At 38.0% G+C, this 27863-nt stretch overlaps 3 protein-coding genes and 2 pseudogenes across 5 annotated transcripts; 3 read left to right on the top strand and 2 right to left on the bottom strand.

The window, feature by feature from the left end:
* Nucleotides 1-1347: 1347 nt before the first annotated feature.
* Nucleotides 1348-4538, top strand: LOC103322758 (sugar transport protein MST4-like; annotated as a pseudogene).
* A 2818-nt stretch (nt 4539-7356) lies between these two features.
* LOC103322693 (sugar transport protein MST4-like) lies at nt 7357-9727 on the top strand. Its single transcript, XM_008224622.3, has 5 exons — nt 7357-7648; nt 7781-8103; nt 8221-8345; nt 8440-8731; nt 8825-9727. Exons 1-5 carry the CDS (start codon nt 7516-7518, stop codon nt 9485-9487), a joined length of 1536 nt encoding a protein of 511 aa, XP_008222844.2. The 5' UTR covers nt 7357-7515; the 3' UTR covers nt 9488-9727.
* Nucleotides 9728-10074: 347 nt separating this feature from the next.
* LOC148920234 (sugar transport protein MST4-like) lies at nt 10075-12373 on the top strand. Its single transcript, XM_089047371.1, has 5 exons — nt 10075-10352; nt 10487-10809; nt 10884-11008; nt 11095-11386; nt 11493-12373. Exons 1-5 carry the CDS (start codon nt 10220-10222, stop codon nt 12153-12155), a joined length of 1536 nt encoding a protein of 511 aa, XP_088903497.1. The 5' UTR covers nt 10075-10219; the 3' UTR covers nt 12156-12373.
* Nucleotides 12374-13720: 1347 nt separating this feature from the next.
* Nucleotides 13721-17157, bottom strand: LOC103322757 (sugar transport protein MST4-like). 2 transcript variants are annotated; one of them, XM_089046117.1, is made up of 7 exons: nt 16919-17157; nt 16461-16783; nt 16198-16322; nt 15710-16001; nt 14967-15603; nt 14603-14729; nt 13721-14413 (listed from the first exon to the last, which is right to left on the bottom strand). In XM_089046117.1, the coding sequence occupies exons 1-6, from the start codon at nt 17049-17051 to the stop codon at nt 14632-14634; spliced, it is 1608 nt and encodes a 535-aa protein (XP_088902243.1). In that variant the 5' UTR covers nt 17052-17157; the 3' UTR covers nt 13721-14413; nt 14603-14631. The 2 variants fall into 2 exon arrangements, with proteins under 2 accessions (XP_088902243.1, XP_088902242.1); XM_089046116.1 differs by having other exon boundaries at nt 13721-14729.
* Nucleotides 17158-17838: 681 nt separating this feature from the next.
* Nucleotides 17839-20328, bottom strand: LOC103322690 (sugar transport protein 13-like; annotated as a pseudogene). The gene is made up of 5 exons (XR_016124704.1): nt 20096-20328; nt 19691-20013; nt 19452-19575; nt 18844-19135; nt 17839-18699 (listed from the first exon to the last, which is right to left on the bottom strand). The product of XR_016124704.1 is annotated as a sugar transport protein 13-like (transcript).
* Nucleotides 20329-27863: the final 7535 nt, after the last annotated feature.

Below are 27863 nucleotides of genomic sequence, written 5' to 3'. Positions count from 1 at the left end.
CATTTTAATTGAGATCACATAGAAAAGGGAGGGAGGAGAGAGGAGATTATGTAGTTACCCTAAATTCCTTAATTAAACTGCTGCCTAAGTTTTAATTTAAAAAAAAAAAAATTAGAATGGCATGCACAAGCTGAGGCGCAAGAGTGGCAGAAGTTGCAGCTTCGGATAGATATTAAAGTGTAAACTTTGTTATTACTGGGGGCAAGAATGCTTTGTGATGGTCCAGAGGCCAATAGATAGCAATTTGCCATTTTGCTTTGACTTCAATTATAGTGTCTCACAGACGGATCCAGAATTTTTTTAGCGGAGGTGCAATACTGACTAAGTATGAAAAATGGTTTTTCGGAATAATCATTTTCTCAAAATAATTTTTGGCGGCTTTTATTCTCTACATATCAAATAAGAAAACTTGATTTTATGGGATTTTAGTATGAAGCATATATTGACTTAATGAGCCATCATTTTTAGCCTAAATCATATTTTGCACTAAAACCGAATTTTCATATTTTGATTTGGTGAGAATTTGATTTTCTAGTATTTTTATTTGAATCCAAATAGGGGGTACTTCCTTATTTACATTGTAAACTTAAGTAAATGGAGTAATATAAAAATAAATAAAAGTAAAAGGACAAAGACATTTACTTAAATGTTGAAAATGGAAATAAGGACAGATTGGAGAAGCAGTAACAAAAGAAAATTGGGAGAAAATTGGGGGTTTTGGAATGGAGGAATCGGATTTGTGGAGAAGGAGAGGCTGGAGGATACGCTGGTCATTATCTTTTTTCTTTAGACCTGGCCCAAAACGACGTCGTTTTGCCCAGGTTGTTTTAAAAAAAAAGATGCGCGCCAGCAGCCTCGCCTCCTTCTTCTTCAGCTGTTTTGTTTTCTTCTTTCAAGCATTCCGTCGACCACGTGGTGTGCAGCTCCAAGAGGTCGTGCCAGCAGCTCCAAGGGACCTCCAAGGCTATTTCCATGGCTTCCAAGAGGTCGTCCGACCCCGACGACCCCACTGTGGCTCCGCCTCTGGTTAGTGGTAATTGAAAAATATCCGATCCAGAAAACATAAATATATATAGGAAAATCCAAAATTAACGACATTCCAAACTCATATTAGTCTTGATCATTATCCAAATTTGACCAGTTAGATCTTTCTCGCTGGCTAACCAAGTAACAAGAATGAACACCAACCATAGATCATGCCATCTACTGACTAAATGTCCATGTCGTTTGCTCTCTATATAGAGCTCCTCTAATAATAATAATGCTCACACTTCAATCCGGAGTCTCTTCTTCATTGCCTTCCCGTTAGACTTCCTTTTACCTAAGTTTGAGTGGGGGGAAGAAATCATGGCAGGGGGCTTTGGGGCGCCGACATCTGGCGGAGGAGACTTTGAGGCAAAGATCATGACAGTTGTGATCATTTCTTGCACATTGGCCGCCAATGGAGGCCTCATGATTGGTTATTGTTGATACCGTGACTAACCGAGCAACTAGTTAGGCAAGATCAACCACGTTCCATGCTATGAGAGGTTATCATCTTAGTCAAAGAAGCTTTACCACAAGTCACAACTAGGGGCAATATCAAGAGTTCCACATTAGAGGTGGAGACTCCCCTTCACCTATAAAAGAAGACTACTCTCCACTTAGAAAGGGGTCTTGGGTCTTGGATTCTTAGGCTTTGTACCTTTGGCCTTGGGCCTTATTCCCTTTATCTTTGGGTCTAATCCCCTTGTACAAATGTAAACAAATATTATCATAATGAGAACATCCTTCTCCGTGGACGTAGCCCATTATTTGGGTGAACCACATATACCTTGTCTTCTGCATGCTTATTTACTTTGCCTCCCAAAAGCACATACACACGCTGAAGACCCACGTCTTCACACATCATCTACCACTTCACATCTATCTAAGTTGATACCTATTTTTGGTGTCAACAGTTATGATATTGGTATCTCAGGTACGTACGTGTTATAGCCCACTTTCTATGTTAAGCAAACATATAGGTTAAAATGTTCTGATTGGTTGCAAGGAATTTGTATTTGATTCTCTCACTTGTATAAGAAAATGAACGGATTAGTGACTTACTTTCCTAAGCTCCTTCAATCAATATGAAGATTGAGTACTCTCTAACATTACTTTTCTCATAATATTATGTGCGAAAAGTGTTGTATACAACTATTGCATCTATAAGATTTTCTTTTTTTCATTGAAGATATCCCACATCTCTACCTAGTATACCATCTGAACCCAGAGTTTTTGCATCTCAAATTTTAGTAGATTTACGATTTTTTATTGATGTGAAAATACCACAAGATCAAATGCTAGTTGGTAGTATATTTATAATTTAGTGCAAATTAGTTTCATGGTCACACTAAAATATAATTTAGTGCAAAGTTATTTTATTGTATAAAATATCATGTTCCTTCCTTAGATCATTCCTTAGCTTTACTTAAACACATAACTTTATTAGAAGGAAAAAAAAATGTAAGCCTTATTGACAAATAGTTTCGAAAAATGAGTCCAAATAGGAAACATTTTATTGACAAGTTATAATATTGCTAATTTGGTGCGGGGGGTGTTACATCCATGCCCGACTTCCTGAAGGAATTCTTCCCAGTTGTCTATCAGAAAACTCAACAGCCAGGGCTTGACAGCAATTACTCCAAATACGATAACCAAGGCCTGCAATTGTACATCTTCTCTCTACCTCGCTGCTTTAACCTCAACCTTCGCTGCATCTTACACAACCAGAACGCTAGGCCGAAAGCTAACCATGTTCATTGCTGGGATTTTCTTTATAGTGGGAACAGTTTTCAATGCTGCAGCTCAGAACCTTCTCATGCTTATTATTGGCAGGATCTTGCTGGGTTGTGGAGTTGGTTTTGCTGACCAGGTATAATCTGTTAATCTTTATCTTAAACTTCCACTATTGCTTACTTTTAACACAGCATGTTTGAGAGCCGGTTTGGAAGTGTTTCTGTAGCAAGTACTTCTTCTGCTCATAACCGCTCTTTTTGGAAGCGCTTTTATTAGAAGTAGATCAAAAAATTTATTAAAATCATGAAGATACACTAAAATTTACTTTTACAACCCACAAACACTAATTTTTCTATTCTGACAAATTATCTGATATGCCATTCATGTGTATTATAAACAGTTAATAGTTATTATTATAAATTTGTTCATGTTGCATTTTCTAATGTATATATCAGGCTGTGCCACTGTTCCTTTCGGAGATTGCACCAACAAGAATCCGTGGGGCACTAACGTTCTCTTCCAGCTCAATGTCACCGTCGGCATTCTTTTTGCAAACCTTATCAATTATGGCACTTCCAAGTAAGTTATTTACATAATGAGTACGCATATTAATATATATAGCTAATTTATAATGCTTGGTTTTATTTTCGACCGTTCTTATCACTAATGTTTTGTGCACCACAGAATTGCAGGGGGATGGGAATGGAGGCTATCATTGGATTTAGCTGGCGTTCCTGCAGCTATGCTAACCTTGGGGTCTCTGGTTGTAGTAGACACTCCTAATAGTTTGATTTCTCGTGGTAAGCTGGAAGAAGGCAAAGCAGCTCTTAAAAAGATTAGGGGAGTTGACAATGTTGAACCAGAATTCTTAGAGATTGTTGATGCAAGTCGTGTGGCTAAAGAAGTAAAGCATCCCTTCAGAAATCTCCTTCGGAGGAAGAACAGGCCTCAATTGGACATTGCCATTTTGATGCAGGTCATTAATCAATTCATTATTTCATTGATATATACCTTGCTTATTTCATTCCAATATTAATTTAGTGGTATTTCTCTTTTCAATATTGAAGGCAGCCCATTAATAATATTAGTGTCGTACGTATATTTGGTACAGGTGTTCCAGAAATTTACTGGCATTAACGCAATCATGTTCTACGCTCCGGTTTTGTTCCAAACCTTGGGATTTAAGAGTGATGCTTCCTTGTACTCAGCTGTTATAACAGGAGCTGTCAATGTCCTCTCCACTCTTGTCTCAATTTACTTTGTTGACAGAGCTGGAAGCTGGCATCCAAATGTTCTTGTCTCAATTGGTGGTTGCAATAGTGATGGGACTCAAAGTTAAGGATAATTCTAACAACCTTAACCAGGGGTTGGCTGTTCTTGTAGTAGTCAAGGTTTGCAGTTTTGTTTCATCCTTTGCATGGGTGGTTGATCCCTAGCGAAACATTCCCACTAGAGGCTCGCTCAGCTGGCCATAGTGTGGCTGTTTGTGTCAACATGCTCTTCACCTTTGTTATAGCACTGGCCTTCCTCTCAATGCTTTGCCACATGAAGTTTGGTATTTTCTTGTTCTTCACATCTTGGGTCTTCGTCACGACACTCTTTGTACTTTTCTTAATTCTCGAGACCAAGGTTGTCCCTATTGAAGAGATGACAGAGAGTCTGGAAACATTGGTTCTGGAAAAGATTCATGGATGACGGTGAAGATAAAGCCAAGGGGCATGCTTGAAGCATTTTTCTTTTGTGAGAAATTATTATATGATACTAGGACAACCGGAGGCGGAAGCAATATATTATATATATATATGTTACTTTCCTCTGTTGTAGTACTATATTCAAACTAGTTCAAGATGATGACGATAATGGAAAGGTGATAAGGTAACCTCCTTACAACAATGGAGTCAAAGTTTTATATATACAAACATCCGATCATATTTCGTTTAGCATTACAAGCACAATGACGAATTTTGAGGTGATTGTTATCCTTAAGTCCTTTTGATCAGCACTATGTTAATTGTTGAGTTGCATTATACTGTCAATATCGGATTAGCATAATCCAAAAGCAAACAAAACACCTTTTCTAGTCAATAATTTTCTATACAAACCTAATTCTCAATGAAAATGTTGGGTATAACCCACGTATTTGAATTGATGAATAGCGGCCCAATTTGCATTTATTACTTATTTTTGGTGACTATTTTGCCCTTAAAGGTAAATAATGGAAACAAATTAAAAGTCCATTATTTAAAGCAGTATCAGTCTTAAATTTTAAACATTTATGGCTTCAAAAATCAAATCTCATATAGACCAAATAAAAAAAATTGGTATTATAAGTAGAGTGCTGCTATTTCCACTCATTTGTCCTATTTTCCCACATACCTTATCTTTTCACCCATCATATAAATTTCAAAAAACACAATCCTATCTTTCCACCTACCATAATTCCTAAAATATCCATTCATCATTAATAATATTATGGCAAAAAAAATTATATATTTATAAATTAAAAAAAAAAAGTAAAAAATAATCCACCCCAAAGCTGCCCCTCGTCCCTATGGAAAACAGCCATCTTTCTATAAGATTGCACATAAGTGATAATTGGAATTAGATCGAAATTGGAAGCACAATTTGGAATTGCAGTCAGTTTGTAGTCTGATATCCAAGAAAGACACTGAAGATATATACTTTGTCTAACCCACAATCAAAGAGCTATTGCCAGCAACCTTCTTCCCAGGAAAGGTACCATTTAACTAATTTCTGCAACCATTTCTGCAGATTCGTTGTGGGCTTGTTAGATGGCATGAGATGTTTGTTGGGGTAAATAGAACCCCCATATAACGAAGAAGTTAAAGAAAAGCTTTGCTGGAAAAGAATTCAATCCCATTTTGTCTATTTTGTACCTGTATTTTTCAAATTCGAGGAAAAGGCGTTGGGTAAAATGGAAATGGAGTTGGCCTTCTGAAAATATCATGTTTAAAAGAGAAAGGGTAAATGGTCATTTTACAAAAGGTAAAATTGTCTTTAAAATTTTGAAGATAAAGTGGGTTGAGAAATAAGACAGATGGGTGGAAATAGCAACACTCTATAAGTATAATGCACATAAGATACATTAATCTACCTTACTAAAAGGTCAAAATGAAGAACATGTGTTTACATGACGAAAACACGCATGAGCATAAATATAAAATAGTAAATTTAGGTTTTAACCAAAAAAAAAATTTCACTTTTGAAAAAAGCCAAAGTTTTTTCAAAAAAGACAGAAAAACCTCTCAACTTTCAAATCAAAGACATGCAAATGTAAAGGATTCCTTAGGAAATCCAAAAATAAATAAGGGCAATTTTGTCTATTTTAGCTTCTTTTACAAAAATTTTCTCTCCTTTGTGTTTTTCCAAAGTCTCCTATATAAAATTGTGTTCCCTTATTTATAGGAGAGCAAAAATTATATAATATACAGAAAACTCACAAATCGTATCCCTTTTTGTTAGATAGACTACCTCAACACTCAAAACTATTTGGTAGCTAGTTAACATAAACCCTCTTTACCTATATATATGTGCACAACAGGAAAAAAGAGAAGAAACATAAACTACTCCTACATATACAAGGTAAACAGTATAAAAGGAATTTTTATAAAAGGAATTTTTTTTTTAAACAATAAAAATAAATAATAATAATAAAAAAAGCAGAAAGAGAATCACCATTGTTGAGGACTAGTGTTGCAGGAGAAAAAGATTTGGATTTGAATGAGGGAGAGTTTGTGTGGTGGAAGTTTGTGAGAGAGTTTAGGGAGAGAAATATATGGTGTATGTGTGTGTTATAATTTATAAATGGTTATTATGTCATTAATTTCAAAGCAAATAAAGAAAGTTTTATTTTGGTAAATAATAAATAAAAATGGATATTATTTGGGGTAATACGGACATTGAGAAAAGTCAAACTATGATCATCAATGAAAATTTTGATAAAAACCCCAAAAATAGGCCTACATTGATCCTTAAAAAAACCCATGGGGTTTTCCCTATGAATGCTTACATTTTTGGGTTAATATCTAATTTTCTATTTATGAGTTCAACTGCGCACAGTTTTTTCTTGTACTTTTAATCGATGAGTTCATGATTTAACCAGTTCCTCGAGCTCCCAAAGGAGAAGTTATAGCTTGCAACACAAAAATATTAGAGATCAATTAGGTGTACATTTAAAGTGAAGATAATGGTGCACTCACTCGGGTTAAGGCGATGAGCAAAAATATTCCTTTAATTAATATCGTTAAAACATAACAGATTTGGTTTATAAATAGAAGTCTCAAAATATACATATGATTTACTATGCGGATCAGATAATTTCAATGACTCGATATGACAATGTTAGCTGGATAATTTTGGGTTGTCTAAATATATCTTGGACATGACTAAGACTAAGCAAAGCAAGAAGAATGAAGAGTATAGAACAACAGTTGACCACGCCATGTGGAAAGGTCCTGTCCATGGAACTTACTAAGTCACGACGGTCATCCATTTTCAACGTGGTTCACTCTCTGTCGCCTTGAGGTCTTCAGGTCGTCTGGTATATAAACCCCTCAAGAGCACACACCTCATTTCACCAAGCAAAGTCTCTTCTTCTTCTTCTTTAGTTGTACATGAGGTCGTCTATAGATATATATATAAATACATGCAAAATACTTGTGTAATTAAATACTAAGAATTAAAGTGTAGCTAACTAATAAGTTTGAGTACTAAATTGATTAAGAAGCAAAAACCATGGCGGGTGGTGGATTTGGGACAGGGACTGGAGGCGGAGATTTTGAGGCAAGGATCACGCCTCTTGTGATCATTTCTTGCATATTAGCCTCCAGCGGTGGCCTCATGTTTGGTTATGATGTCGGTATTTCTGGTAAGTAAATGCATGTGTGTGATATCAGCCGTCCATGCATTCCAAATCTAGTTAAGATAGCTAGCTAGCTATGTTCTCATGTGAATTTTATATTGTAGTCCTCTGACGATGAATTTATAAATTATGACGCAGGGGGTGTTACATCCATGCCGGAGTTCCTGAGGGAATTCTTCCCAACAGTGTATAAGAAGAACAACCAGCCTGGACTTGAAAGCAATTACTGTAAATACGATAATCAAGGGTTGCAGTTGTTCACGTCTTCATTGTACCTCGCTGCTTTGGTAGCTACCTTCGTTGCGTCCTACACAACCAAATCGCTAGGCCGAAAGCTAACCATGTTGATGGCGGGGATTTTCTTCCTCATCGGAACAGTTTTCAATGCTGCAGCTGTTAACCTTGCCATGCTTATCATTGGCAGGATCTTACTTGGTTGTGGAGTTGGTTTTGCAAACCAGGTTCAATTAACTCTTAATCTTATCTTAATTTCCATTATAAGGATTTGTAGTTTGAATACATAATATTCATAAATTTAATTCCATATAATTAATGGATATCTATATGATTGATTACAGGCGGTGCCACTTTTCCTTTCGGAGGTTGCACCCACAAGAATTCGTGGGTCACTTAATATACTCTTCCAGCTGATGTGCACCATTGGCATTCTTGTAGCCAACATGATCAACTATGGAACTTCCAAGTAATTAAGCCAATATAATTAATTATTAGCTAGTTATAAATATTAATCACATATAAGGTGTAATGAAGTTGTGCTATGTACCACCTGCATGCAGAATGTCAGGGCCAAATGGATGGAGGATATCACTGGGTTTAGCTGCCATTCCAGCACTCTTGTTAACCATGGGGTCTCTCATTGTAACAGACACTCCTAACAGTTTGATTGCTCGTGGTAAGATGGAGGAAGGGAAAGCGATTCTTAAAAAGATTCGTGGTGTTGAAAACGTCGAACCAGAATTCGTAGAAATTGTTGAGGCCAGTCGTGCGGCTAACGAAGTGAAGCATCCCTTCAGAAATCTCCTTAAGCGCAGAAACAGGCCTCAACTGGTTATTGCAATTTGCATGCAGGTGCTGCGACTATAGCCTATTGCTGTGTTAACTAGTTTTCACAATCACATATTATTAGATAGTCTGACATGTTATGTTTGTGCGTGCATACAGATTTTCCAGCAATTGACTGGCATTAACGCAATTATGTTCTACGCTCCCGTTTTGTTCAAGACCTTGGGATTTAAGAGTGACGCTTCCCTTTACTCATCCGCCATAACAGGAGCTGTCAATGTCCTCTCAACTGTTGTATCAATCTACTTTGTGGACAGAGCTGGTCGCCGCGTGCTCCTGCTAGAAGCGGGTGTTCAAATGTTCCTTTCTCAAATTGTGATTACAGTAGTGCTCGGAATCAAACTTAAGGACGACGTGAACAACCTCGGCCATGGCTTGGGAATTCTTGTGCTGGTTTTCGTGTGCAGTTTCGTTGCCTCCTTTGCATGGTCTTGGGGACCTCTTGGGTGGTTGATTCCTAGTGAGATTTTCGCACTAGATGCTCGCTCAGCCGGCCAAAGTGTGGCTGTCTTTTTCAACATGCTCTTCACCTTTATTATAGCCCAGGCCTTCCTCTCAATGCTTTGCCACATGAAGTTTGCCATTTTCTTGTTTTTCGCAATTTGGGTCTTCGCCATGACTCTCTTCGCTCTCTTCTTAATTCCCGAGACGAAAGGTGTCCCTATTGAAGAGATGACTGAGAGAGTATGGAAGAAGCACTGGTTCTGGAAGCGATATATGGATGAAGTCGAAGATAATCCCAAGGCCCAGGCAAATGCTTAAACCACTTATCCTTGCCTGCAGGGTTCTTAGATTTTACAATTTCCACGAATTTAAGTTTTAGGAGTTGTTTAGTTCTAGTAGACCTTCATCTCCATGCCATTTGATTTGTTTTTCTTCCTTTGAACATAGCTTCAATTTCATTCCAAGCAAAGTACTTGTCAGCAGCGTATACACTACACTCTGCATGTCAATTGCTTTAATAATTGTTATTTTCACCGATTAATGTTAATCTTTTATTGTTAACAGTGAGTCTTAAATATTTTATTCAAAACAAATTAAAAATATTCGTAGGTTAGCATTGATACACCATTTTAAGACATATGCAAGATGTACTAGTTGACGAATTAACTACCACAGGATGAGATTAGGAAATGTGGTCCTTCTAGTTTTACTCTAGACAGACTCGATCAACTTTAGTTGAACAAATTTCGCGTTAATGCCTAACCAAACAATCAAGAAAGAAAATCAACCACAGATCATGCCATGAGGAAGGATCCTGACCATGGTACAGACTAAATCATGCCTTTATCTACGAAAGTTCACTCGCTGTTGCCCTGAGGTCACCTAGTATATAAACCCCTCAAGCACACATTTCATTTCAGCGAGCTAGTTTTTCAAAACAGTGTCATTGAGGTTGGCTAGTATATACAAGTATCCGCATTCATCAAATCAAATACGCAGAATCAAAGTGTAGCAAAATAAGTTTGAGTACTTAATTAGGAAGCAGAAACAATGGCCGGAGGTGGCTTTGGGGCCGCATCGGGAGGCGGAGACTTTGAAGCAAAGATCACGCCTCTAGTGATCATTTCTTGCATAATGGCCGCTAGCGGAGGCCTCATGTTCGGTTATGATGTTGGTATTTCAGGTAGGCATTGTGGAGCTTTTCATATCATTCACGTCAAATTAATTAACCATTTTTTTTTTGGGGGTTAAAATGTTAATTAGAATTCTTTCTTGATTTAATTAATTTGACACGTGTGATCATTGTGATGGATGCAGGGGGTGTTACATCCATGCCTTCTTTCCTGAAACAGTTCTTCCCGGTTGTTTACAAGAAGACTCAAGAGACTGGACTTGAGAGCAACTACTGCAAATACGATAATCAAGGCTTGCAGTTGTTCACATCTTCCTTGTACCTCGCTGCTTTAATTTCAACCTTCTTCGCGTCCTACACAACCCGATCCCTGGGACGAAAGCTCACCATGTTCATTGCTGGGGTTTTCTTTGTAGTCGGAACAGTTTTTAATGCTGCAGCTGTTAACCTTGCCATGCTTATCATTGGGAGGATCTTGCTTGGTTGTGGAGTTGGTTTTGCTAACCAGGTACATAATTATTTCCTAATCTTAGCTTTTTCTATCACATGCTAGGTTTTACTAATTAATGAATATAATTACAGGCAGTGCCGCTTTTTCTTTCTGAGATTGCACCCACAAGAATTCGCGGGGCACTTAACATACTCTTCCAGCTAAATATCACCATTGGCATTCTTTTCGCAAATCTTATCAATTCTGGAACTGCCAAGTAAGCCACCATCCTCCCTAATATTCCATTAATCATCACCGGTAATTAGACACAAGTGATTAATCAATGTACGTTTTCTGGCACAGAATTGAAGGGGGATATGGATGGAGAGTGTCACTAGGTTTGGCTGGCATTCCAGCAGGTATGCTGACTGTTGGGTCTCTCATTGTGGTAGACACTCCTAACAGTTTGATCGAACGAGGTAAGTTGGAGGAAGGAAAAGCAGTTCTTAAAAGGATTAGGGGTGTTGACAATGTGGATCCAGAATTCTTAGAGATTGTGGAGGCAAGTCGTGTGGCAAAAGAAGTGAAGCATCCTTTCAGAAACCTCCTTAAGCGTAGGAACAGGCCTCAATTGGTCATTGCAATTTGGATGCAGGTGCCGCAACTATACTAGAACTTGTGCTAACTAAGGCAATTCAAAATCTTAGTTACATTTAACACGTATCATATAGTCTCACATGTTATGTTTTTCATGCCTACAGATTTTCCAGCAATTCACTGGCATTAACGCAATCATGTTCTACGCTCCAGTTTTGTTCCAGACCTTGGGATTTAAGAGTGATGCTTCCCTCTACTCAGCTGTTATTACAGGAGCTGTCAATGTCCTCTCAACCGTTGTATCAATATACTTTGTCGACAGAGCTGGTCGGCGCGTGCTATTGTTAGAAGCCGGTGTCCAAATGTTCCTTTCTCAATTGGTGGTTGCAATAATAATGGGACTCAAAGTGAAGGATCACTCTAACAACCTTGGCCATGGCTTGGCAATTCTTGTGGTGCTTATGGTTTGCAGTTTTGTTTCATCCTTCGCGTGGTCTTGGGGACCTCTCGGGTGGTTGATCCCTAGCGAAACGTTCCCATTAGAGGCCCGCTCAGCAGGCCAGAGCGTGGCTGTCTGTACCAACATGCTCTTCACCTTTATCATAGCACAGGCCTTCCTCTCAATGCTTTGCAACATGAAGTTTGGCATTTTCCTCTTCTTCACATTTTGGGTCTTTGTCATGACAATTTTCGTTGTGGTCTTAATTCCTGAGACCAAGGGTGTCCCTATTGAAGAGATGACAGAAAGAGTTTGGAAGCAACACTGGTTCTGGAAGCGATTCATGGATGACGTAGAAGATGATCCGAAGGGCAAGTTGCAAGCTTGAACTATCTTTCCTCCTCCTATCTCGATCCGCACGTACGAGATAATACACCCAAATTGAACCCAAATTACACAGTTGACATATCAATGTTTTTCAAGAACACACATAAGAAGAGCCAAATAATCATTCCTGTCAAATTGCATCCAAATTGAAAAAAATCTTGTAGCCACTTGATTATTATCATGAATATTTCATTCTTTATCAAACATATTGTGATCGTCTTATATAACTAAACACCTTTCGATTTGAATGCATAGGGATGATCATTCAACTAACGAACTGAAAAGTAAACAGTTCAGATCATGAGATAGATTTTGGAGTAGATCAAGGCGAGTGGTTAGTGCCTTATTAACTTACTAACGGTTTCTCAATAATTAAGGGTAAAAGAATAAGTAAATAGGAGAAAGAAGGCTATTAAAACATGCGGGTCAAGACGCTAGTATATATAATATATATCCCATTCCATTGAGGGATTTCTAAAATAAATTTGTTTGATGGATCACTTGTGGGGCCCACTTCAAATTGTGTTTCAATTATTCAAATGGTCATTCATAATCATCTTTGCAAAAAAATTAGCCAACATGTAAACTATTTAGATATGTAAGTGTGGTCAAATAAATTGACGAACGCGATGGTTTTCAAAGACAAACTAAAATGACTACCACTTAATCAAATGGTTAAATTATTCCATTTTGGTGATTTTTTGTGTAGAGATTATCTTTGAGAGAACACCTAAAAAATTGAAGGTTTTGATTATGAAACTAGAACACATAGTGGGCCCAAAGTCATCAATTCAAGCTAATATAAACATATCGTACAAAAACACTCAAGTGCTAACCAGTTAGTAACTTAATATGGCGATAACCACTCGTTTTTGGACCTACTCCACAATGTAACTTCATGATTCCAACTTAAAATTTCATTCAAGGATCATTCCTCCAAAGTTCCACCTAAATCGGAAATTAATCATTTAGGCATTTGTATATGACTGAGAACATTTTATTGTTATCTAATATTAATGTGCTCGTCTATTTATTTAGTCACTCTTGAAAAATAATTAGTTCAAATCATGAGAAGCATTATGCATTGGGTCTAAATGCGTGGTTAGTTTCTTATTAAGTTACAAATTGTTAGCTCTTGAGGGCTACTATAAACATATATGTTTTGTGACAGTTTCGCCTTAGGCATATAGGGACATATTGACTGTTGGCGGACAAAGAAAGGAACATATGGAAATTCTGTAGAAATATATATGGTAGCATTAGTCAGGCACGTCTATTTCACGCCTATTAAGAGATACAGTTAGAAGTTGTTACGGTTGTAAAGAATTAGTTAAGACTAATGCAAGCTATAAAGCTTAGAGTTTCATTTGTATCTCTAACAGATTGAAGAAAATCAGAAAAGCTTTGTGCAATTCTTTCTTTTCATTTTCGTCTTCTTCCATTGAACCTTCCTTTCTGGTTATCATGGTATCAGAGCATGGACTTGGTTCTGCGTGTAATCTTCTTCGTCTTTGAGTTTTCTTGTTTTTCAATTGTAATTTTTTGTGGCAGGAAGCCGTCCTTCTGTGTATTGTTTTCTGATGCCATTTGTTTCTTGTTCATCTTGTCGCATGATTTTGATTCGAGTACATGAGGATAATTTGTTGAAATGGAGATAACAAATTCAGTCAGTTCTTGAGGGTTATGACCTTTTTGGTTGCTTTGATGGTACAGCGGTGTGGTGTCCACCAAGGTATGTAATTACAGTTAAATAAGGGGGCACCAATGAAATTACTGTGGCTCTTATAAAGATTGGATGGTACACAGATAAAGCTTTCCTCAGTTTGCATCTTGCCACTCTTTCTGACGAAGCTATTAAGCATGTGGTTGGTAGTAGAATTCTCATGAGGCTTGGTCTATTCTCAAAGATCGCTATGCTACAGGTTCTCGTACTTAATCATCTTAAGACAGAGTTATTAAATACCATACGGAAAGGTGCGGATTCCATTAATAGATATTTGTAATGGAAGCAAACTCAGGATCAACTCACGACGATGTACCACTAGATATGTGGTTTTCTTAGGCAATAATCTCATCTCATGGCAGTCTAAGAAACAAAGTTCAGTAAGCTCTACTGAAGCTGAATACGAAGCTTTTGCTAATGCATCTGCAGACATTGCTTGGATCAGACAACTGCTCTGTGATCTTCATGTTGTTCTTCCAGATCCACCAAATCTTCATTGTGCCAATTTGCCAGCACTTGCTTTAAGCTATCAGATCCTGTTTATCACTCTCACATTAAACATTTAGACATTGACTTTCATTGTGCTAATCATAAGCTGGGTGCCCCAGCTATAATTGAGGGACAACTATAGAAGTTGTTACGTTTGTTAGAGATATTGGTTGGATTTGTTACTAATTCTGTTTAAGAATTAGTTAAGACCAAGCTATAAAGCTAAACAGTCTCACTTGTATCTCCAACAGATTGAAGAAAATCATCAGAAAAGCTTTGTGCAAATCTTTCTTTTCAATTTCCTTTTCCTCTTCGTTTGTCTTCTTCCACTGAATCTTCCTCTCTGGTTGTCATCATGAACCCCTACAAAGTTTAACTACATACAATTAAGGACAGCTTTGACAACTGAATTGATAAACGAGATTGAAAAAGAATAAAATGCATGAGAGGTAGCAGGAATAATTTTCATTGGAAATAATGCAATCCAAGAGAGGAGTGCATGACTGCATTTGGTAAGTGCCCTCTCAAAAATTAAAGAAGAAATCCTAAGCTTCAGATCGAGATAGGAGGAGGTAAGATAGTTCAAGGCATGCAACTTGCCCTTAGGATTATCTTCAAAGTATCGCTCCCAAAACCAGTGTTGCTTAAGAACTCTTTCTGTCATCTCTTCAATAGGGACACCCTTGGTCTCAGGAATTAAGACCACAACGAAAGTTGTCATGACAAAGACCCAAAATGTGAAGAAGAGGAAAATGCCAAACTTCATGTTGCAAAACATTGAGAGGAAGGCCTGTGCTATGATAAAGGTGAAAAGCATGTTGGTACAGACAGCCACACTCTGGCAGGCTGAGTGGGCCTCTAATGGGAGCATCTCGCTAGGGATCAACCACCCGAGAGGTCCCAAAGACCACCCGAAGGAGAAAACAAAACTGCAAACCATAAACACCACAAGAATTGCCAAGCCATGGTCGAGGTTGTTAGAGTGATCCTTCAAGTTGTGTCCCATTATTATTGCAACCACCAATTGACACTGGAACATTTGGAAACTAGCTTCTAACAATAGAACACGACGACCAGCTCTGTCGACAAAATATATTGATACAATGGTTGAGAGGACATTGACAGCTCCTGTGATAACAACTGAGTAGAGGGAAGCATCACTCTTTAATCCCAAGGTATGGAACAAAACTGGAGCGTAGAACATGATTGCGTTAATACCAGTGAATTGCTGGAAAATCTGTAGGCATGTAAAACATAACATGTGAGACTATCTGATATGCGTTAAACGTAACTAGGATTTTGAATTGCCCCAGTTAGCACAAGTACTAGTATAGTAGCGGCACCTGCATCCAAATTGCAATGACCAATTGAGGCCTGTTCCTACGCTTAAGGAGGTTTCTGAAAGGATGTTTCATTTCTTTTGCCACATGACTTGCCTCGACAATCTCTAAGAATTCTGGATCCACATTGTCAACACCCCTAATCCTTTTAAGAACTGCTTTTCCTTCCTCCAACTTACCTGGTTCGATCAAACTGTTAGGAGTGTCAGCCACAATGAGAGACCCAACAGTTAGCAAACATGCTGGAATGGCAGCCAAACCTAGTGACACCCTCCATCCATATCCCTCTGTAATTCTGTGCATACACGATGAAAGTACATTAATTAATCACTGGTATATAATTACGGGTGATTAATGGAAACGATTGCTTATTCTGTGAAGCCATATATCTAACTCGTTCAATTGTTACCTAAGAAGTAGAGAGAACTACCACTAAAATGATAGATGCCGGTTCATTTATCTTCTTTTTCAAATTGGGGAGGATGGCTTACTTGTTAGTTCTATAATTTATAAGATTTGCAAAAAGAATGCCAATAGCGATATTTAGCCGGAAGAGTGTGTAAAGTGCCCCTCGAATTCTTGTGGGTGCAATCTCCGAATGGAAAAGCAGCACGACCTGTAATTATATTCATTAAGGAGTAAATATTGTGTTCAAAAGCATGTGATAGAAAAAGCTAGCAAGCATAAGCAATTGATAGTAGGCAGTAGTTTATAAATTAACATAAGATTAAGAAAGTATTATAATTATATGTACCCGGTTAGCAAAACCAACTCCACAACCAAGCAAGATCCTCCCAATGATAAGCATGGCAAGGTTAACAGCTGCAGCATTAAAAACTGTTCCGGCCATGGATAAAATGCCGGCAACGAACATGGTTAGCTTTCGGCCCAGCGCTCGTGTCATGTAGGATGCAAAGAAGGTTGAGATTAAAGCAGCGAGGTACAAGGAAGATGTGAACAATTGCAAGCCTTGATTATTGTATTTGCAGTAGTTGCTCTCGAGTCCAGGGTCTTGAGTCTTCTTATACACAACCGGAAATAATTCCTTCAGGAAATGAGGCATTGATGTAACACCCCCTGCATCCATCAAAATGATCACATGTATCAAATTAATTAAATTATGAAAGAATTCCACTAAGTTTTTAATTAACAAAAAGAATTAGTTGATTATCAATTCTAAGTGGATAATACGAAAAGCTCCACGATGCCTACCTGAAATACCAACATCATAACCGATCATGAGGCCTCCGCTAGCGGTCATTATGAAAGAAATGATCACTGGAGGCATGATCTTTGCTTCAACGTCTCCTCCTCCTGATGCGGCGCCAAATCCACCACCTGCCATGGTTTCAGGTTCAAAGTGTACACCTTATTTCTCAGTATCTAGTTCGATGACTGTGGAGATTTGCATGTACTAAACGACCTCAAGCAAACCCATTTTTTGAATAGCAAGGTGAAAATGAATTATGTGTGCTTGAGGGATTTATATAGAGTACCTCCCAGCGATAGAGAGTGAACTGCGTAGAAAATGGATGATTTAGTCTGTGCCATGGTCAGGATCTTTCCCCAAGGCATGATCGATGGTTGGTTTCTTTCTTGATTTGCTTGGTTAGGCTTTAACGAGAAGTTCGTTGCACTGAAGTTGATCCAGTCTTTTTAGAGTAAAGCTAGGAGGACCACATTTAACGGTATCATGTGGCCCCTAACATTATTCATTTCAGAAACTCAAGAATTGTGCTACGTTTGCTAACGACCCTTACCAAACAGAGCATCCTTACCAAAACATCTCCAAGCTAGTATAACCAACTTTACAAATCTGATTGTAAATATAAACTGCAAATTCGTGACTAAATTTGAGCATAAATTATAAAACCTTAAGGATACCAACTCTTCATTTCGTTAGAAGACATCCCAAATTCGAATTCCCTTTCTCCTAAGTTAAAAAGAAAGAAGAAAAAAAAACTAAAAGTCAACTTTAAATTCGTGATTGGATTATTGTTCGGGTACAAGAAAGATCAGGCTGTGTTGTCCAATCAATTAGGTTATGTGTGTGTCACAAGAGAAGGAAATTAAATGGAGACCGGAAAACTCAAACATAACTGCAAACAAGCTAGACAATGCTAGAAAGGAACTGTAACAATATAGAAATAAAGCATGAACAATTGTAATGTAGCTACAATTGAGGAAATTAAGTACCAAAATTAAATAGAGCCACAGGCACACAGAGATCGAGTGCTTCGAGGCTAGCTAACACAGATGAAAGAAAACTTCCTACAAAAAGAAAATTTGGTCGAGGGAGTCGCCATCAGAGGCTATGTAAGGCCAGTGCTTCAAGCATACCCCTTTTCCTTCGGTTCATCTTCGGAGTCATCCATATATCTCTTCCAAAACCAGTGCTGCCTCCAGACTACGTCGCTCATCTCTTCAATAGGGACACCCTTGGTCTCGGGAAGTAAGAAGTAGACAAAGACAGTCATGATCAAGCACCAAGCTGCGAAGAACAAGAATATGCCAAACCTGAAGTGACAAAGCATTGAAAGAAAGGCTTGTGCTATAACAAATGTGAAAAGCATGTTGATACACACTGTCACACTCTGCCCAGCCGAACGGGCCTCTAGTGGGAATATCTCACTAGCAACCAACCAGCAAAGAGGTCCCCAAGACCAGCCAAATGAGCCCACAAAAGAGCAAATAATCACAACCACAAGAATTCCCATGCCCTTGTCGAGGTCGTTCGATTGATCCTTCAGTTTCCATCCCAGTATGACTGCAATGACCACATGAGAAATGAACATTTGGATGCCACCTTCTAGCAAGAGCACGCGTCGACCAGTTCTGTCCACGAGGAAGATTGACACAATGGCTCCTAGGACCATGATACCTCCTGTTATAACTGATGAGTAAAGGGAAGCATCGTGCTTGAATCCCAAGGTCTGGAACAAAACTGGAGCGTAAAAATTGACTGAGTTAATTCCTGTGAATTGCTGGAAGAACTGCAGCAAACAACATGACCACATACAAATTAAGATAGTCAAAATTTGGGAAAGTTTTCTTGCCATACATGCTATCAAACTGTGATGATCAGTTGAGACTATACGTAAAAAAAACTGTAAAAAAAACTGTGAAATATTAATGACCTGTAAAAAAACTGTGATGATCAGTTGAGGTCTATTCCTACGCTTAAAGAGATTTCTGAAGGGATGCTGCACTTCTTTAGCCGCACGACTTGCCTCAAGAATCTCTAGGAATTCTGGATCGACATTGTCAATACCCCGAATCCTTTTAAGAACTTTTTTTCCTTCCTCCAACTTACCTCGTTGGATCAAACTGTTTGGAGTGTCTGTTACAATGAGAGCCCCGAAGGTTAGCAAGAGTGATGGAATGCCAGCCAAACCCAGTGAAATCCTCCATCCATATCCCCCTTCAATTCTGCATGTGGTGGCCCAAAACATTATAGATGGGAGTGAATATTTATGGTACAAAAACAAATCGAAATACGGAACCTCACTAAAATATTATTGTGTAAAAGACTTATTAATAATTATTATATAATTAGTGAGGCTCCTCTTTAGCCTTCGACATGCATTATGTTATCAATTCATGTCGCAATATATGTATATTTTACTAGCAATACCTAAAATATGAACTTTGTAGTTCATCTATGTTATAACACGTGGACTAGTAACATCGGGTACTTCCACAAACAAAAATTTAACGTCGATTAGGAAGAACTGGGCTGGCTTACTTTGCAGTTCCATAATTGATAAGGTTTGCTACAAGAATACCAATGGTGCACATGAGCTGGAAGAGTAAGTTAAGTGCCCCACGAATTCTTGTGGGGCAACCTCCGAAAGGAAAAGTGGCACCGCCTGTTATAGATAACCAAATTATTTACCGAATAATTAATTAACTAATATTAACTAACATCATTAAGAGCAGGTTAAATAAGATTTGATACAAGTATAGTAACATATATTCATGTACCTGGTTAGCAAAACCAACTCCACAACCAAGTAAGAGCCTCCCAACAATAAGCATGATAAGGTTCTGGGCTGCAGCATTAAGAATCGTTCCGACTATAAAGAAAATCCCAGCAATGAACATGCTCATCTTTCGACCTAAGACCCTGGTTGTGTATGATGCAAAGAAGGTTGCTATCAAGGCAGCGATGTACAAAGAAGATGTGAACAATTGCAGGCCTTGATTGTCGTATTTACAGTAATTGCTCTCAAGCCCTGGAATCTGTTGCTTCTTGTATACAACCGGGAAGAATTCCCGTAGGAACTCCGGCATCGATGTAACACCGCCTGCATTGGTATATATCGAATTAAATAAAAATGTAGTGCGTATGTATGAGATCGTTAGCTAGACAGTCACGTATATATGTACCCGAAATGCCGATATCATAACCGAACATGAGGCCACCGCTAGCGGCCAATATGCAAGAAATGACCACAATAGGTGTGATCTTTGCTTCAAATTCTTCGCCATCCGTCGGCCCGCCAAATCCCCCCGCCATGATTCTGATTTATTTATTTTTCTTATGTTTTCAAACTTACTTAGCTACACTTAATTAGTTTTTAGAACGTAATTGTATATAGAATAAGACGTGACGCAGGTCAACAAAGAAGGAGAGAGTAGCTCGGTGAAATGAGGTGTGTGCATGAGGGGCTTATATATTCAAGGCAACAGAGAGTGAAAGACGTACGTAGGAGATGGATGATTTAGTACGTGCCATGGTCAACATCTTTTCCCATGGCATGACCTGCGGCTGTTGTTCGTTCTTGTTGCTTGGTTAGTCATGAAGGTACGAGAAGTTAGTTGCACCACAGTTGATAAAGTCTTTCAGAGTAATGTTAGAAGAACCACGTTTTCTAACCAGATTCTTTAGCTTACCATGCGGCTGAAATTAGCAGCTTGTACATAATAAATTAAAATGACAAATGCACATCAAGACGTTATGCAACTGTACGTAGTCAGAAAAATGCATACGCTTCCTGGTTTAACTTTTTTTTGGGCTCTCAATGATACATTTTACTTCATAAAAAGACAGAAAAGTTGATACATATTCAAATTCTTATTGAGGAGTTGGGTTTAATCCTCGGATTTGATGGCTTTGATCCAAGCCCTTTGACTTTTGTGCTACATAGAATTATATTCTTTTTTTAATATTTTATGATGTAATCTTTTTATTATTTTATTTTTAATCTTTTTTTTATCCAATGTTGCCCCTTATGACTTGAATAAGGTAATGGTCATTTAAATGCAAATCTGACATTTAAATGCAGTCTAAGAGGGAAAGTGAAGGTAATTAATAAAATGATAATTATTTATGGGAGAGAAAGGGAAAAGCCGCAGGAGAAATGGGTAAGTGATTAGGTGCAACGGGTGATTTTTAGTCTAATACAATTATACTGATGTGGACTCATTAAAATTGATTAGATTAATTAATCTAGTGGTTGACATTCTTGTACATGTGTGTAAATACACTGATGCTAAATGAAGAGGCTCGGGATCCGTAGAAAAGCGTGCTATGTAAGGTAAGAAAATATATTCCTAAATTACAAATATACAGCCCTAAAGTAAGGTGTTAACTATCTAAACAAGGTAACAAAATGAACTTTCTTGCTATGAATCGTTCCATATCTTCATTATTCCCCTTCAAGCTAGAGTACGGAGATCAAGAATACCCAGCTTGTTTTTCAGTTGTTGGAATTGATCTTTACCTAAAGACTTGGTAAAGACATCTACGAGTTGCTCCTTTGAAGGAATATAGGCAGTATGTAAATAAACATTTTGAATCTTCTCTCGAACAACATGACAATCGAGCTCAATATGCTTGGTACGCCCGTGATATACTGGATTAGCTGCTATGTATAAAGCAGCTTGGTTGTCACAATAAAGTAAGCTTGGTGTGGTGTGACATACGTACCAAGATCATGAAGCAAATATCGTAACCATTGGAGTTCACAAGTTGCCATAGCCATCGCTCTATATCTTGCTTCCGCTGATGAGCGTGATACAATATCTTGCTTCTTTGTTTTCCATGAGATAGGACTTTCTCCAAGAAGTACAAAATAAGCTGTAGTTGACCTTCGTGTCATTAGATAGCTAGCCCAGTTAGAATCGCAATAAGCTCTCAATTGAAAATTATTAGAATTTGAGAACAAAATCCCTTGGTCCGGAGTCCCTTCCAAATGATGTAATAATCGATATGCAGCCTCTTTATGAGTTGCACGGGGACTTTGCATGAACTGGCTCAAAATATGAACTATGTGAACAATGTCTGGCCTAGTGATGGTGAGATATATCAAGCGACCCACCAATCTTCTATAGGTTTCTGGATTATGTAATAGTTCTCATCTTCATTGTTTAACTTCAGATTTTGTTCCATGGGGAAGAAAGTAGGACGTGCACCCATAAGACCCAAGTCTTTCAAAATGTCGAGTGCATACTTCCGTTGGCTCAGATACAATCCCTTTGAAGAACGAGACAGTTCTATACCAAGGAAGTATTTTAAATCACCAAGGTCTTTTAAATGAAAACGTTGGTGCATCAAATTTTTGATAATTGATATAATAGCAACATCGGTACTTGTAATAATAATATCATCAACGTATATAAGCAAGAAAATTGATGACTTACCTTTGTGAAGATAAAAAAGGGAGTAATCTGCTTTAGATTGAGAAAACTTGGCATCAAGTAAAGCTTGGAAAATTTTGCAAACCAACACCGAGAAGCTTGCTCTAATCCATGAAGTGATTTGTTAAGACGGCACACCATATTTCCCCTTGCCATGATAACCTTGAGGGAGCTACATGTAGACCTCTTCCTATAAATCACCATTAAAAAGGCGTTGTTGACATCTAATTGTTGAAGACACCAACCCTTGGCAGTGGACAAGGATAATAAAACACGAACAAAATGGTAAGTTTGGGAATGGGCAGAAAAAGTTTCATGATAATCAATCCTTTCTATTTGTGTATATCCCTTGGAAACGAGGCGAGCTTTGCATTGTTCAATAGTGCCATTAGAATGCCGTTTGATTTTATAGACCTACTTGCAGCCAATGGCTTTTTTATGAGTAGGCAAGGCCATGAGAGTCCATGTATGATTACCTTCTAAGGCAACAAGTTCACTTTGCATAGCTTTACACCATTCAGGATATTTAGTGGCTTCATCAAAAGTGTTAGGCTCAACAATGGTAGTAATAGAAGCAAGAAAACTTTGATGTTTAATAGAGAATTTGTCATAAGATAAATAATGGGATTAAGGGTACCTGGTGCCATGTTGAACCGGAATGGAAAAGGGAAGATCAACTTGAGATTGGTTGCAGTGTAGTCACTAAGATAACATGGTGGCTTTCAATGGTGAGCAGGAAGAGGAGTACAGTGAGATGGTGTTGGTAAAGATGGAGGAGAGGATAATGGAATAGGAGGGAGAGAAGAAGTAGATGTTAGGAGGAAGGGGTGGTAATTTGAGATGGAAAAGGTGTGGTCTCTATAATGGGCGTTGAAGGAAAATGTGAATCTCTCAACATTATTTCACTATCACTAATTAATTAATGGGGTTTTATTATTTTAGGTTCGACTCATTCGAGACGCAAGTCTCTTAATTACAATCCCTTACTACAAGGGAAAACCCTTTGATTCCATCATAAAGAAACAGAACGTATGTGTTTGGTTTTGCGGCTGCTCCCAAGTCCAACCTCAGGGTGCCTACGTATCCCTTGCGGGAATCAAGTCACTCGTAGTTCAAAGATTCGTAATGAATAGATGACTCATTGCCAAAGGAGGCATTTGAATGAATTTGTTTGAGGAGTGTTTGAGTGAATTTAGTTGAATAAACCAGTGATTCGATATGGAATTGTGTTTGGGATGGTTGTATCTAGATGAAATCTCTAAATTGCCTACGTACCCTTTCAAAGAGATCAAACCAACGTAGTTCGGAATTGATTTGCATACGGGTAGATATTTGATTTGTAGGAATTTGGTTGATGTAACCAGTGATTCAAATTTGGTTGCTGTTGCCTCTATTGAGATGTTAGACTGCCTACGTACCCTTGATGGGATCAAACCGGCGTAGTTCCAAATTGAATTGATTAATGGGTAAGTGTGGCCCACTAATTGAGAATTTGTGTTTTTGAGACAATGTGGAGATTTTCATAGGTAGATAACGTAGGGGTGGTTGCGATACAGTAACAGCGAATTTTTGTCCAAACCGCAAACTGACTGACTATTTGTGGTATGATGATTTTTGAAACCGCAAACCGTGAATTAGCGGTTTAAAACCTCAAGTTCTTTTTGTGTCATAAAAATCCAATCTTCCACATTTTAGGCCTAATTTTGATGCTTCTTTTGAAGCCTTTTGATTTCAAGCATACTTTAACACAAAAATATAAATTCACAACCTAAATAAATAAATTCACAACCTCAACTTCTCAAGCATATATAAATTCACAACCTCCTCAACTTCTCAAGCATTTACCACCTAAAGAAAATTAAAGTTACAATTTCAAGCATTCCAATTGAAGTTAAACTTCCCAAGCATTTACAACCTCAACTTCTCAAGCATTCTAATTCTAAATCCTTTAAAGTTACAAACCAAAAGGAAAATGCAATGCAAAATGAATTAAAATTACGACCCAAAGGAAAAATCCAATTCAAAGTTAATTAAAGTTACAAACTAAAAGGAAAACACAATACACCAATGTTACAAATTAAAGTTACAAACTCAAGTGTTGGTGGTGGTGAGTGGATTTGAAGGACTCCGTTATGTTGTTTGAGCACCAATGCTATCTACAAAATGTAATTTTTTTTATTTATAAATATAGTCGCGGTTTGCTGTAACCGCAAGTTTTGAAAATCAAATACCACAACCGCAACCGCAAATGCGGTTCGGTTCTTCATAACGCAAATGCGGTTCGGTTTTCCACGATTGCGGTTCCATTACGGTAAATTGTTGGTTGGTTTTTGCGGTTTTTGGTTTTTCGGTCTAAAATGCCACTCCTAAGATGACTTATGGGATAAATTAAAAATTAATAGGTAAGTGTGGCCCAATAATTTAGAATTTGTGTTTGAGAGATTTGAATTTAATCTCATTGAGATTTGCATGAGTAGATGACCCATAAGGAAAAATTGGAAATTAATGGGTAAGTGTGGCCCACTAATTGAAGATTGGTGTCTTTGAGACGATTTGGAGATTTTCATAGGTAGATGACCTACGGGAAAATTTGGATATTAATGGGTAAGTGTGGCCCATTAATTGAGAATTTGTGTTTGAGATATTTGAATTTAATCTCATTGGAATTTTCATGAGTAGATGTCCCATGAGAAAAATTGGAAATTAATGAGTGAGTGTGGCCCATTAATTGAGAATTTTTGTTTGAGAAAATTAATCCATTGTCAATATAATGGGAATTTGAGCCTCTATCAATTTAATGGGTAATTGTTTATATCACCCATTAAATATTTTGGGCCTTTGAGAATTAATGGGCAATATTTTTTGACAGCCCACTATTCTATTTCGGGCCTTTGACATTTGTTGTCAGTTAGCCCACAAGAAAGGAGCCCAGAAAAGCCTTGGTCCAGCAGCTGATTGAAACAACCTGATAGCTATTCAATTCTTTGTAGAGTTCGTTTCCAGGTAAAATCAGACCATGCACTTTTATATTTATCTGGAATGCTTAAGTGCAGTCCAAATTGAAAGCAAACATTGTACCTCCTTCGTCTTTAAAAGAGTACACCAAGTCACAATTAGTACAGAACCTTTGCAAACCAGAAGAAAATACCGCCGCAACATATCAAGAGGTTTCATACTCTTTTTGTCTTTTTCCGCTCTTTTTTTTCTGCAACACCAAGTTTCCTGTGTCTTTTTTTTCTTTTCTTCTAATCTCCAACAAAGTGGCATCAGCCACCCTCTTCCTTTTCAAACCAAGTGAGGTCAGCCACTTTCCTTTGGTTTCTTTTCATTTTTACTCTTCTTCCCCATTTTTTTTGACATGAGTCTTCTTCTCTTGTTTTTTTTAATTTGCTGCCGCTATCTGCACACTGCACAGACCAAGCCAAAGCCCGCATGGTTGTCTTCTCTTTTCTTCATTCAGCAACTTTTCCATATATATCTTTTTTAATCACACACTAGCCACACATGCTTTTGTCTACTGTTTTCAAAAAAACAAACACAATTCCAAAGTCTGTAGCGTGGCTTCCCCTTTCAGGACTTCTTTCCTTTTTGTGGAATCCCTTTTGTTTTGGCTTTCTTGGTCCTGTTTGTATGCGACCCCAACAAAAAAACCAAACCCAAAGGGCTGTGCGCTTTTCCTTTGTTCTGATAGTTTTTTTTCCTTATTCTGTATGCCAGCGGCTGATCTTTTTTTCTTTTTCTTTTTTTATTTCAGAGCAGCGCAGGCACGAAGAGGGAATTAGTGTGCTTTTGTTTTCTTGACAGAGACGGAGAAAGCTGGTCAGACTCACCAAAGGCAGAGGTATAACTGTAAAATTGGTATGAAAAGATATTTGACCAGAATAATTCTCATTGATCATTGATGTATGTTTATATAATACATTCCGTAGGTTTCTCCTACAAGTAAGCTAACTAGCTAGGAAATAATATATACAGGAAATCAAATAATATAACATTCTTATTCTATTATACAATCCCTAAATTAAAGGATAATCTTTGATTCTCAACACTCCCCCTCAAGTTGGAGAGTGGATGTCAAGAACTCCTAACTTGCGTGACATACGAGCGAAATCATCTTTGCCCAATGCTTTGGTGAAGATGTCTGCTATTTGTTGGGAAGAAGCAACATGCTTTGTAGTAACATAACCATCTTGGATTTTGTCTCTGATAAAATGACAATCCATTTCAATGTGTCGTGTTCGCTCATGTAAAACAGGATTTGCTGCTATATGTAATGCAGCTTGGTTGTCGCAATGAAGTATTGCTGCCTTCCGATGTGGCAACTGAAGATCTCGTAACAAACTACGCAACCATGTCAATTCACAACAAGCACCAGTCATAGCTCTGTATTATGCTTCTGTTGAAGAAAGTGAAACAGTTTTCTGTCTCTTTGATCTCCAAGAAATCAAGGAGTTTCCAAGAAAAACACAATATCCAGTGGTAGATCTTCTGGTGGTTGGACAACCTCCCCAGTCAGAATCACAATAAGCTCGCAATCTCAAGTCATTTTGAGCTGGAAAAAATAAACCTTGTCCTGGAGTGTTTTTGAGGTACTTCAAAATGCGCAACGCCACCTCCATATGAGGTTTACGTGGCTCATGCATAAATCTACTGAGCACATGCACTGCATATGTAATGTTTGGTCTTGTGATGGTCAAGTAAATCAAACGACCCACTAACCTTCTGTACTTGGCTGAATCTTTAAGCAATTCACTTGTGTCAGATAATTTCAAATTTTGTTCCATGGAAAATAAGACAGGTCGTACCCCAAGAAAACCACTATCTTTAAGGATGTCAATGGTGTATTTCCTCTTAGAGATGCTAATGCCTTTCTTTAAACGCGAAACTTCAATACCCAAAAAGAATTTAAGGTCACCGAGATCTTTAATGCGGAAGCGAGTATGAAGAACAATTTTAAGAGAATTAATGGCACCCAAGTTATTTCCTGTGATCAATATATCGTCAACATAAATCAAGAGAGCAATGAACGACTTTCCTCTTTTGCACGTGAATAAGGAATAATCTGCTTTGGACTGAGTAAAACCAGCAGCTTGAATAGCTTCAGAAAATTTTGCAAACCACTGATGAGAAGCTTGCTTGAGGCCATATAAAGACTTGTGGAGGCGACATACCAGATTCTCCCCCTGTCGCTAAAGACCAGGTGGTGGTGTCATAAAAATCTCTTCATGGAGATCCCCATGAAGGAAGGCATTATGGACATCGAGTTGATGAATGGGCCAAGAGGAAGCAGCGGCAAGTGCAAGAAGGCTGCGGACAGTAACCATCTTGGCTGTATGAGAAAAAGTATCATGAAAATCAACACCTTCTGTCTGTGTATAACCCTTGGTGACTAACCGAGCTTTGTATCGTTCAATAGAGCCATCAGAATGATGTTTGATCTTGTAGACCTACCGACAACCAATAGGGTGCTTACTAGGAGGAAGAGAAGTAAGAGTCCATGTATGATTGGACTCTA

Source organism: Prunus mume, linkage group LG2, assembly GCF_029339155.1.
Source record: "Prunus mume cultivar Tortuosa linkage group LG2, ASM2933915v1, whole genome shotgun sequence".
NCBI lineage: Eukaryota > Viridiplantae > Streptophyta > Magnoliopsida > Rosales > Rosaceae > Prunus > Prunus mume.
The sequence above is the reverse complement of the archived record's forward strand: the minus strand, read 5'-3'. Positions and strand labels throughout refer to the sequence as shown.

Coding starts and splice junctions, on each gene's coding strand:
- LOC103322693 (XM_008224622.3), top strand. CDS start 7,516: ATGGCGGGTGGTGGATTTGGGACAGGGACTGGAGGCGGAGATTTTGAG. Junction 8,346..8,439: donor ATCAACTATGGAACTTCCAA/GTAATTAAGCCA, acceptor ACCTGCATGCAG/AATGTCAGGGCCAAATGGAT. Junction 8,732..8,824: donor TTATTGCAATTTGCATGCAG/GTGCTGCGACTA, acceptor GCGTGCATACAG/ATTTTCCAGCAATTGACTGG.
- LOC148920234 (XM_089047371.1), top strand. CDS start 10,220: ATGGCCGGAGGTGGCTTTGGGGCCGCATCGGGAGGCGGAGACTTTGAA. Junction 10,353..10,486: donor TTATGATGTTGGTATTTCAG/GTAGGCATTGTG, acceptor TGATGGATGCAG/GGGGTGTTACATCCATGCCT. Junction 10,810..10,883: donor GAGTTGGTTTTGCTAACCAG/GTACATAATTAT, acceptor ATATAATTACAG/GCAGTGCCGCTTTTTCTTTC.
- LOC103322757 (XM_089046116.1), bottom strand. CDS start 17,051: ATGGCAGGTGGTGGATTTGGCGCCGCATCAGGAGGAGGAGACGTTGAA. Junction 16,784..16,918: donor TTATGATGTTGGTATTTCAG/GTAGGCATCGTG, acceptor TGATGGATGCAG/GGGGTGTTACATCAATGCCT. Junction 16,002..16,197: donor ATAAATTATAGAACTAACAA/GTAAGCCATCCT, acceptor GTGTATGCACAG/AATTACAGAGGGATATGGAT.